We start from the raw sequence: 12,557 nt of genomic DNA, 5'->3' as shown, positions 1-12,557 counted from the left end.
TCAATGCTACAGCGAAGCCACAGTCCTGGGTCTGTGAGTTCATAGTCTGTTGCCAGGGCAATGGCTGCGATGTCCCAGATACAGCATTATTGGGCTGATCTTGCATTGCTTGGGTACCCCGGACTCCTAGTTGAAGTCAGGGGAGTCTGGCATGAACGAGACATGGGGGATGACTCAGGAGTGCAGGGTCTGGGAGGGAGGTAGTGCTTGCCTAAACACAAATAAATATCGTAATTTGCAAACAGGACAAGAAAAGTTACGGGACACATGGAACAATACTACAAATCCCCTGCACTCTTACAGCTCCAGCCACAGGAGGATCAATAAGCCCTTTACAAAAAACAGGTAGGCATGGCCTTGATTTTAAAAATGGGGAAAATGAAGCACAGAAAAATGAAGGGATAGATTCATGCCTGCACTGTTGTGGGCTCTGATGCAGGGACAAGGGGAGATATTTTGTGCCTGCTTTATTCATTGCCACAGGTTTCAACCCTCAGATTCCATCCTGCTTCTACAGACCCTAAAGAGCTTTGTAAGGGGACGAAATCAACCAGCTGCTGCTCTCAGTCCCACCCCTATCTACTCACCATCTGCCAGCCCGCCATGGAACACCCCCTGCACCCAAAACTGGCATGGAGCTGACAGAGTCAACGGAGAGGATCTCCTGCACCAAGGACATCCCCCAACAGTAGCAGAGGGAGAGATTTCTACCTGCCTGCACCCGTTCTGTGCCACCTTCATGTAAGTGGCAAGGGGCTATTTGGGTAATATGATGAATAACTGTTCCGCTCCCTTTTTCTGCACCTCAGCTCATCTCTCTGCTGAAGCAAAAGGCCAGAGTTCTGCCTTTTTAGGAAGGCAGAACTACACAGAGTACAACCTCTGAGTTACGATATGTAAAACCCTGACTGGAGGGGGTGGACAGTTCCCATCAAAGAGATATAGTTTCTTCGTAAACAAAATTTAGTACCTACCTACTATTTACAGTGGGGTTTGTGTGTATTTCGAAACTTATGAATAACTGTTAACCAAAAGCTATGAGGCAGTAAGTTGGTTGGTGTTCTTTCTATGGACTTCCCCATTTGATGCTGTTTCAGTGTGTTTCAGTGCAAGGTTTCAACAGAGAACACACACTTCTATATTTTAGGATGCACAAACAGACCCCCTCCTCTCTGATCTTCTCACACAGATGAGGTCTCAGTCCTACCACATGCCTTCAAAAAGGGTGTGTGTGTGTGTGTGACACCTCCATTCTCCTGAAACCAAGGAGAATGGCAGCCCTTCAGTACCCTGCAAATGCCTCAATCTCCACAGTCTGATCTCCTGACCATCAGCAGTTACAGGCCCTGAGCCAAACAGGGCTGTGTAAGGGGGAAGACAGGAGAGCAGCAGCTCTGGAGGTTCGCCTCACAGCACAGCCCACGTGGGGAAAGTGGCCTGGATGCACGGAGCACTTGGTGCGACGCCTTGCTTCCCCCATCACAATCCCTTAGGGGGTTGCAGAAGAACGCTGAGTGTCACCCCCCCCCCTCCGCTGGAAGGAAGCAGGGAGAAATGTGGGCACCCCACACGTGTTGCCTCTACAAGTTTGCAGCGTTACCCTGCCAGCTCTGCACTGCTATACGGCACCCACCCACCCCGACAGCAGCCTGGGTGGTCACCAGGGTGGCCCTCCCCTAAGACCAGCCCTGCTGATCACCCACTGTGCCCGCAGGGCTGTCTCCAACGCCTATATCTGTAGCCTCCCCCTCTCAGACTGCTCAGCTGTGAGGTGGTGAATGTGTGGAATCTGCTAGACTGCTTGTCCTTCACAGAAACTCATCCTCACCGCTTCAGAAACAGCTGTGAAGCATGTCCAGTAACTATCACTCCCACTCCTTGTGATGTCTCTGGGACCATCTAACTTGGTTGCCCTGTCCTACACATGTGCAGTGACACAGAGGAGTCAAACTAAAATCCATGGAGCAAGCAAACAGGAGCAGCTAACGGGGAGTTTAGCGAGGGAGTTCTCCAGGTGAAGGTGGAGTGATTACGTGATCCTTGGGGTAAGTTTGTTGTCTGTAAGCATGTGTGTGTTTGTGAAAAGAAAAAAGGAGTACTTGTGGCACCTTAGAGATCAACAAATTTATTAGAGCATAAGCTTTCGTGAGCTACAGCTCACTTCATCGGATGCATACAGTGGAAAATATAGTGGGGAGATTTTATATACACAGAGAACATGAAACAATGGATGTTACCATACAGACTGTAACAAGAGTGACCAGGAAAGGTGAGCTATTACCAGCAGGAGAGGGGAGGGACAGGGACAGAACCTTTTGTAGTGATAATCAAGGTGGGCTATTTCCAGCACTTTACAAGAACAGTAGGAGGGGAAACAAGGGGAAATAGTTTCACTTTGTGTAATTACTTGTTGTTTGTGGTATGCTTGCTGCTTGACTGAAATATACCATGTGGTCTGTCTGTTTGGGGAACCATGTGCTGAGCCTAGCGGCCTGCTAGGAAAGGCTGAGAGCTTCTTAAGGAGGCTTTGATCCGTAAGCCCTTTAGCACCAGTCAACCCTTAACCAAGGGGCAGGGCTACTCAGGAAGACCAGGGCTTTAAAAAGCCAGCTCCTAAGCGACCAGAGGAGCTAACTAACAGGAGCAGCTAACAGAGGAGTTTTGTGAGGGGGGCTAGATACATTTAACATTAGTTAAACTTAAGACAAAAAACACCCCCTGATAAAAACAAGGAACAAGCTGCAGGAGTAATAAGAGAATGCAGACAGAAGTCCAGCAACAGAGTGGGTGTTATCCAGTTTATTGCACTCAATGCAGTATGTATAATTACCTGGCTCTCCGAGACCGTGTACAGACTTTGGAGACCAGAGTGGCTGAACTGGAGGAACTACAGGAGACAAAAGGTACATAGACAAGACTTTCCAGGACACAGTAGAAAGTTCCCACTCCCGGTCTGACAGCTGCTGTGTGGAGGATGAAAGTCTCAGGGAAGGAGGAGAGCATCCAACTGGACCAGAGGGAAATGATCCCATAGTTGGGACCCTCCTTCCAGATGGTGTTGTGGTATCCTCTGGAACTGAGGATGCCGCTCCAGGGGAGGGAACTCCAGTTATTAGGAAGAGACAGGTAATAGTTATGGAGGATTCGATCATTAGAAACCACAGATAGCTGGGTATGAGATGACCAGGAGAACCACATGGTGACTTGCCTGCCTGGTGCGAAGGTTGCCGATCTCGAGACATCTAGATAGATGTATGTGTAGGGCTGGAGAGGAGTTGGTGGTCGTGGTACAGGTAGGTACCAGTGACATAGGGAAGGCTAGGAGAGAGGTCCTGGAGGCCAATTTAGCCTGCTAGGTAAGAGATTGAAGTCCAGGACCCTCCACAGTAGCATTCTCTGAAATGCTTCCAGTTCCACGCACAGGGCCAGTTAGACAGGCAGAACTGCAGGGTCTCATTGTGTGGATGAGACAATGGTGTGGGGGAAGGGGGGTTAGATTTATTAGGAACTGGGGAAACTTTGGGAAAAGGGGGAATCTATTCAGGGAGGATGGACACCACCTAAGCCAAAATGGAACCAGATTGCTGGCACTCTGTTTACCAAAAGCTGGGAATGGGCGACAGGGGATGGATCACTTGATGATCACCTGTTCTGTTCATTCCCTCTGAAGCATCTGGCTTTGGCCACTGTCAGAAGACAGGATACTGGGCTAGATGGATCTTTGGTCTGACCCAGTATGGCTGTTTTTATGTTCATGTGCCCTTCGCACTGTTTCTCTCCAGCTCTTTGAGTTTGAAAATAAACAAAGAAACAAAATAAAATGCTGCAGTAGAACTCTGTGGGTTATGCTACCTGGTGCAAGGGGTCGTAGGGCAATGATGAATCAGAGCCTGAGTGACCTGTCCAGAGTAAGAACTGGAAATAGACATTTCTGCCCTGAATTAAACAAGTGCATTTCCAGTGGAAGTCCCCCGAGCCCTGCTTTAACTGCTAGGCCACACTGTCTTTGAAATGCCTCTGAAAGGTTAATAATTAATGATGCATCATATTTTTATTGTGCCATCTATGCAACTATCCATTCTTCACAAATATCGTTAGCATGGCACTAAATGGGGCACAAATATTAAGTGACATACCCAAGGTCACACAGTACAAACATGGCAAAGCCAAAAGAAAAACCAGATCTTCCGACTTCACGCCCTCTGCTCTATTTATGAGGCCATGGTGCTTCTTTGAAGCACCTCCCCAAAGAAAATGGGGTTATGGTGAAATCTGAGTTACTGATCACATTGTGAATACCTCATTTGTGCTAACGATCTTCCTTGTAAGGGATCTGGGGTGGTTGTTCCTTTTAAATTGAAAGGAAATCCAAGTCAAGATTTTGGAGATGTGGCTGTGTTAAACAGCACCGCTAGGGTCTGATCACAATGCTCATACCCTGGGTAATAAGCAGCGTTTTTTCCAGTTATTCATTAAAACCCCGCCTGCTGTAGACCAAAAAGACTTTTAAAAAAAAAAATCCAAACCCATTCATTGTAGATTAAACATTAATCTTCCCTTCACCTCTCTGCAGTTTCAGTGCATTCTCATTTAAGCTCCTTTAGTCTAGCGACTCTCAGAGGGAAGTAAATGGGGCAGTGAAAGTAACATCTCAGCGAGGCAGTAATATATACTGTACATCCTGTACCTATCTCGCCCAAACAACTGGGCCACTGAGACCAGAGTTATGCTCACATTGTGTTCTTGTCCACTGCAGCCTGACAGTTCTACCTGCCTTTGTGTGCACCTATGTTACAATAAAGTTCATATAAGCAGAGGTGTGCACAGACCCCAGGCAGAGAGATCAAAGCAGTCGTAGGCACAGACCACCCAGCGGAGTCCTGAAGGGCACTGTGACATGTAACTCAGTCACATTCGCACACTGAAGAGGGATCTAATCCCAGGGTTAGCCCACACCTTTCCCTCACCAAGATTCCAGTAAAAGGGGAAGCAGTCAAATAGCAGGCCAATTAAGACTTGGATTGAAGGCGCTAACTCACTGCACAAAAAACATCAGAAAGTAAGAACTACAGTAAACGGTTAACATTTTTTTGTCTATTTTTTTTTAAATATAGCAAAGGATGAACATTTTCACTTTTGTTTGAATTTTTTGCTTTCTCCTTCCCACCCCCCATGAAGGAGGGGGTGATAGAGAGAAAGGAAGGGAAGGAAGAGACAAAGAAACCATTTTTCAAATTTCAACCAGCCCTGATGATTTTCAATCACTCCCAATTCTGTCCTGGGCTGGATTAGACAGCGAAGATTTACAAATGAAAAGCCAATCATTATCTCCTAGGACCTCTACTCCCCCACATTAGTTAGATCATTTTGTCATTGGGTGAGCTAGCCCTTTACGAGGTGGAGCTCAGCCTCACCTGAGCCAGGTATAACCACCTCCCTAGGTGAAGGGAATGATTCCAGAGGTCACATGATGGGAGCATATGACTCAGAACCAGTCCACCTGGGAAATATTAAGGACAGCCTGAGGTCGATTAGAAAATGTGACTTGCAGAAAACAGAACCTGGTTTAGGTGCTTGATCTGCATTGAATTGTTTTGATTTGGAGAAAAGGGGCTGAAATCCTGTTACTGTTGGGAGTATTATTGGAAGCATTTGCTGGTAAATTGGCCCACTGGCTTACACATCATTTAGGAAAAGTTCAGTCTGTCTTTTTCACTGAAACAGCGTTCTCTTTAAAAAGAGCTTTACTGTACTTGGTTTGTTTGAGTTTTTGGAGTTACAAGTCCATAAATGCCATCAAACAAGCATTTTATCTTGAGCCAAGGAGCCCACAGCAGTTGCAGCTCAGGGTTGCTTCCTCTCTCTTCATTCAAACTCTCCTCAAAACTCATTTTTCCTGGGAAGCCATTGTGTGGTTGACTGCCCAGAGAGACAGATGTACACACTGGTGCCACAAGAATATTGAGTGTTCTAGCTACGTCTCAGCTCCCTGCAATGATTTTAAATTGCAAGCTCCTCAGTGGAGATGCTGTGATTTTTTTCTCTAAATGGAGGGTAGAGATTTCCAAGGAGATTAAAGTGAGAGGGAGCCAGGTGCCCAACTCCTTTAAGCATTTTTAAAACATCTCCCATACAGCACCAAGCACATGGTCAGTACGCAATGTATCAGAGTAACAAAATCCTGGTTGCCTTGAACTTCACTGAGTCACAAGTCCAGGCCACTTGGAACTTCATGGCTACAACAGATATAAAACTGGAATCATCCTCCACCTCCAAAATTATAGACTCCTACTATATGAGCGAAAGGCAGATCGCCATTAGCAATATAGGGCTTAGGACACATAACTGAGCAGATTCCATCCAGTAGAGGGCAATGATGCACATATTCACTAGCCAATTCATTTTTTTCCCTTTTGTTTTTTTAGTATTACAATAGGGCTGAGAGGCCCCATCTGACATCAGCACTCCATTGCTAGGTGTCGTACAGGTATATAGCAAGAAAGTTCCCTGCCCCAAGAGCCTGCATTGTAAACTGTGGCACAGAAAGCTGCAATGACTTGCCCACCATACCACAAAGACACCAAAAGCAGTGTTTCACTTGGGACTCTTTTCTTGACTGGAAGGCAAGAGAACAAACCAATTTAATGTTGAGCAAAGCTATTTCTGCAGATTTTCCTGCTCTGGGCTGTTTTGTCAGGTACAAGACACAGTAACCTATTAGAGAGAGGCTCAATTGCTCCAGTGGGATGCACTCCTTACCCATGTTTGCATTTACATCAGGCCTCCACTCCACCGGTCACGGACACTCACACCTCGTCTTCCACTCACAAGCGTCCACCCTGCAATAATAATACAGACAGAATTCACAGGTGAACTCCAACACAGCTATCCATGCAGATATTTGATCTGATTGCTCTTTATCAAACAGGTTTCCCTTTTTGCCCTGTTTATACAGGCAATTTATTTTGATAGGAATCAGACAAGCAGTCTAGACTCCTCTGCCCTCCCCAGAGGTATAGTCTCAACTTTGTACACAAACTTGAGCTACTCACCTTGTTGTGTCTCCACTCCCCCACCTGTAAAATGGACATGATACCTACCCACTTTGTAACATACTTCTCATCTACAGGCCTCAAAGCCTCTTCCACCGAGTGCAGACTACCTATCTATTGTACTCACTGTAGCATAAGAGCACCTCACCATACTGAGCGTAGTTATCCTCACAACATCCTTGTGAGGTACATGTATCTGACAGACACCAAGACTAAGTGACTGGGAAGGACTCTAGGACAGAGCAGGGAATTGGACTCAGCTTTCCCAGGTCCCAGCCTACTGGCTTAACCACTGGACCATCCTCCCTTATTACAGCTGCATCCTCCTAGGAGGAAGCCAGGATATGAGCAGCTGATTGTATGTGGAGGGAAACTGTACCAGAGAACAAACATTTTAAAGGCAGGCTGTCTTCCCACAGCAGTCCAAGACTCCCTCTCCCAATATCTCTCCCCTCCACCCATCTCCAGCTGTCTCCAAAACCTCTCAGACAGATACAGAGCTTGATGTTTTTAAAATCCAGCATGTAGCTTTTGGTCAGAGCTGGAACAGGATTATCTCTGTTCACAGTATCAGACCCTGAGAATTTTACAAAGGGCAAGACTGAACCCATAGGGCAAAATCCTGCTCCTGTTTATGGCAACGGCAAACTTCCTATGGACCACATGGAAGTAGATCAGGTACATAGAAGCATGGCTTTAGACACCTAAGTCCATAGACACCATTTACACACCTGATTTTTAGATGCACTTAGCACCCAGGTAGCTCCCACTGAAGTCAACTGATATATACCCAAACCCCACTGGGAGCTGCTGGATTTAGGGACATAACCTGATGTACCCCCCTTTTTTTTTTTTTTAAATCTTGGCCATAGGCTTTACCCCTTGATTGTTTGATAAAATATGCAAGAGACTTCCATTTAATCAGCATCTCACAAATATACAGAATAGTTTTTTTTCCCCAGGGGTCTGATCCTGCAATCCTTGCACAGGCAACACGTCCATTAAAGTCAATGGGAGGTTTGGGTGCTGGGCAGACAGACAGACAATTATTTTGGATCCTTACACACTATTAGGAAAAATGCTCCACCAGTAACACAAAAGGAGTTTGAAAGCTCCCAGAGCATCAAGAGCTATAAAAATCACAACTCCTAAAAGAACTATGGAAGATACTGTGACTTCAAGATCTGACCTAAAAATAATTCTTTCAAAAACATCTGAATCTTTGGACCTTCATGTTGGCAAGCACTAGGATATTTACCCAACCTATTTTGAGAGAAACAAGCAGGAAGGGAGACAGATAAGAAGCCAGCAAAATACTCTGAAGTTTACATGTGTCACTACATGTGTTATTCCTTCCTATCTGAGCAAGAGCACTCTTTACCCCGAGACCCTAAAGCTGAGGACTGTATGTTCTATAACCTTTCAAGACAAAGACTTAAGTAGGGACATGGAAAAGCTTAATATCTCTACCAGAGAATAATGAACTGTCTCAGATAAATGGACCTGCCTTCGGGCCTGATCCAGCTCCTATTGAATTCAATGGCAAGACTCAAACGGACTGCAATGGGATTTGGATTAGTTTCTTAGCTGGAAAGGGACAGAATCTGACCTACCGTATATACTCATTCATAAGATGAATATTTTTGGTAAAAAAAAAAAAAGTGATCGCATCAAAGAGTGGGGGTCGGCTTATAAACGGGTCTACACCAAAATTTGATTTTAAACTCTATGAAATCATTGAATTGAACATTAATATATTGTCGTTTTGTTTACCTGGAGCGTTCACAGGCACGGAGCCCCTCAGTTCCCTGTGGCTGCGGTTTGCCGTTCCTGGCCAACGGGAGCTGCGGGAAGTGGCGCCACTTCCCGCAGCTCCCATTGGCCGGGAATGGCAAATCGCAGCCACTGGGAGCTGAGGGGCTCCATGCTTGCGACTGCTCCAGGTAAACAAAACGTCCCAATCCGCCAGCGGCTTATCCTGACGGGCTGGGAGCCAAAGTTTGCCAATACCTGAAATATAGGGTCGGCTTATGAAAGGGTCATACAATTTTTACCATTTATACTTATCCATCTTGGGGGGGGGGTTGGTTTATAAACAAACCGGCTTACGATCAAGTATATACGGGTACTTCTTTTTTGCTTCTGTTTTCAAATTCCATGTCATACTTTCAGAAATGAAGTTGTGCTCCTAGTTTGTGCACACAAGTACCACAATTGCATGTAGAGCATTGTCATCTGTCTGAATGGGCAGCTAGACACACAACTGGACACCTGCCCATGCTCCTGTGCATGCAAGTAACTCATACAGATGCATGCCTGAAAATGTGATCCTGTGACCTTGCCCTTCTGAGAAATTACACTCATGTTTTATATAGTCTTTCCTCGAATACAAGCCATCAAGCTCCTGCAGGTTAGTTTTCACAAGCAACCCTACAATAACAAGCCAGCACCCATGTGCAATGGAGTAAATAGCAATGCAAACATATATGGGTTTCATGTTTTCTATTTTAACATTTTTTTAACTATGAAAATGGATGCCCTTAGAATTGGATTGCAAATTCTGATTTTTTTTTTTGGGCCAGATTCCCAGCAATACACACTAGCTGTCCCAGTTGAGGAGCACCCAATCCCTGTTTTTTAGCACAATTTTACAGTGGCCTTTTACACATCTCTCCTATTCCAATGCATCTCAGTGGAATGCAACAGCATTTCCCTAGACCTCTCACCAGAGTCCCTCTTTAGAGCTTTCAAGTGCTGGCATGTTACACAATGTCAGATTTCAGAGGGGTAGCTGGGTTAGTCTGTATAAGCACAAAACAAACAAACGAGGAGTACTTATGGCATCTTAGAGACTAACATTGATTTGGGCATCAGCTTTTGTGGGCTAAAACCCACTGCATCGGATGCATGCAGTGGAAAATACAGTAGGAAGATATATATACACAGAGAACATAAAAAATGGGTGTTGCCATATCAACTGTAACAAGACTGAAGAACTTATGGATCTAAAGGTAGAGGAGGCCTGGGATTACTTTAAATCAAAGCCGCAGAAACTATTGGAAGCCTGTATCCCAAGAAAGGGGGAAAAATTCATAGGAAGGAGTTGTAGACCAAGCTGGATGAGCAAGCATCTTAGAGAGGTGATTAAGAAGAAGCAGAAAGCATACAGGGAGTGGAAGATGGGAGGGATCAGCAAGGAAAACTACCTAATTGAGGTCAGAACATGTAGGGATAAAGTGAGACAGGCTAAAAGTCGAGTAGAGTTGGACCTTGCAAAGGGAATTAAAACCAATAGTAAAAGGTTCTATAGCCATATAAATAAGAAGAAAACTAAGAAAGAAGAAGTGGGGCCGCTTAACGCTGAGGATGGAGTGGAGGTTAAAGATAATCTAGGCATGGCCCAATATCTAAACAAATACTTTGCCTCAGTCTTTAATAAGACTAATGAGGATCTTAGGGATAATGGTAGCATGACAAATGGGAATGAGGATATGGAGGTAGATATTACCATATCTGAGGTAGAAGCGAAACTGAAACAGCTTAATGGGACTAAATCAGGGGGCCCAGATAATCTTCATCCAAGAATATTAAAGGAATTGGCACCCTAAATTGCAAGCCCATTAGCAAGAATTTTTAATGAATCTGTAAACTCAGGAGTAGTACCGAATGATTGGAGAATTGCTAATATAGTCCCTATTTTTAAGAAAGGGAAAAAAAGTGATCCGGGTAACTACAGGCCAGTTAGTTTGACATCTGTAGTATGCAAGGTCCTGGAAAAAATTTTGAAGGAGAAATTAGTTAAGGACATTGAAGTCAATGGTAAATGGGACAAAATACAACATGGTTTTACAAAAGGTAGATCATGCCAAACCAACCTAATCTCCTTTTTTGAAAAGGTAACAGATTTTTTAGATAAAGGAAATGCAGTGGATCTAATTTACCTAGGTTTCAGTAAGGCATTTGATACCGTGCCACATGGGGAATTATTATTAAATTGGAGAAGATGGGGATCAATATGAACATCAAAAGGTGGATAAGGAATTGGTTCAAGGGGAGACTGCAACGGGTCCTACTGAAAGGCGAACTGTCAGGTTGGAGGGAGGTTACCAGTGGAGTTCCTCAGGGATCGGTTTTGGGACCAATCTTATTTAATCTTTTTATTAGTGACCTTGGCACAAAAAGTGGGAGTGTGCTAATAAAGTTTGCAGATGATACAAAGCTGGGAGGTATTGCCAATTCGGAGAAGGATCGGGATATTATACAGGAGGATCTGGATTACCTTGTAAACTGGAGTAATAGTAATAGGATGAAATTTAATAGTGAGAAGTGTAAGGTTATGCATTTAGGGATTAATAACAAGAATTTTAGCTATAAGTTGGGGACGCATCAATTAGAAGTAACGGAAGAGGAGAAGGACCTTGGAGTATTGGTTGATCATAGGATGACTATGAGCCGCCAATGTGATATGGCTGTGAAAAAAGCTAATGCGGTTTTGGGATGCATCAGGAGAGGCATTTCCAGTAGGGATAAGGAGGTTTTAGTACCGTTATACAAGGCACTGGTGAGACTTCACCTAGAATACTGTGTGCAGTTCTGCTCTCCCATGTTTAAAAAGGATGAATTCAAACTGGAGCAGGTACAGAGAAGGCCTACTAGGATGATCTGAGGAATGGAAAACTTGTCTTATGAAAGGAGACTCAAGGAGCTTGGCTTGTTTAGCCTAACCAAAAGAAGGTTGAGGGGAGATAGGATTGCTCTCTATAAATATATCAGAGGGATAAATACCGGAGAGGGAGAGGAATTATTTAAGCTCAGCACCAATGTGGACACAAGAACAAATGGGTATAAACTGGCCACCGGGAAGTTTAGACTTGAAATCAGACGAAGGTTTTTAACCATCAGAGGAGTGAAGTTTTGGAATAGCCTTCCAAGGGAAGCAGTGGGGGCAAAAGATCTATCTGGTTTTAAGATTCTACTTGATAAGTTTATGGAGGAGATGGTATGATGGGATAATGGGATTTTAGTAAGTAATTGATCTTTAAATATTCAGGGTAAATAGGCCAAATCCCCTGAGATGGGATATTAGATGGATGGGATCTGAGTACCCAGGAAAGAATTTTCTGTAGTATCTGGCTGGTGAATCTTGCCCATATGCTCAGGGTTTAGCTGATTGCCATATTTGGGGTCGGGAAGGAATTTTCCTCCAGGGCAGATTGGAAGAGGCCCTGGAGGTTTTTTGCCTTCCTCTGTAGCATGGGGCATGGGTCACTTGATGGAGGCTTCTCTGCTCCTTGAAGTCTTTGAACCATGATTTAAGGACTTCAATAGCTCAGACATGGGTGAGGTTTTTCATAGGAGTGGGTGGGTGAGATTCTGTGGCCTGTGCTGTGCAGGAGGTCGGACTAGATGATCAGAATGGTCCCTTCTGACCTTAGTATCTATGAAAAAGACCAATTAATTAAGGTGGGCTATTATCAGCAGGAGCAAAAAAACAAAACAAAAACA

General features: G+C 44.6%; 1 protein-coding gene across 5 annotated transcripts in view; it reads right to left on the bottom strand.

Annotated features, from left to right (window-relative positions):
* The window catches only part of LOC119851757 (mitogen-activated protein kinase kinase kinase 3-like), a 129,607-nt gene that overhangs the window by 87,226 nt on the left and 29,824 nt on the right, over positions 1 to 12,557 (bottom strand). For all 5 annotated transcript variants that reach the window (XM_038392077.2, XM_043509727.1, XM_043509731.1 and 2 more), the window contains exon 2: positions 6,760 to 6,839. In XM_038392077.2, coding sequence (XP_038248005.1) covers positions 6,760 to 6,763 — 4 coding nt within the window. In that variant the 5' untranslated portion in view covers positions 6,764 to 6,839. The remainder of the gene's footprint in view (positions 1 to 6,759; positions 6,840 to 12,557) is intronic.

The sequence above is a fragment of the Dermochelys coriacea genome, chromosome 2 (genome assembly GCF_009764565.3).
Source record: "Dermochelys coriacea isolate rDerCor1 chromosome 2, rDerCor1.pri.v4, whole genome shotgun sequence".
NCBI lineage: Eukaryota > Metazoa > Chordata > Testudines > Dermochelyidae > Dermochelys > Dermochelys coriacea.
The sequence above is the reverse complement of the archived record's forward strand: the minus strand, read 5'-3'. Positions and strand labels throughout refer to the sequence as shown.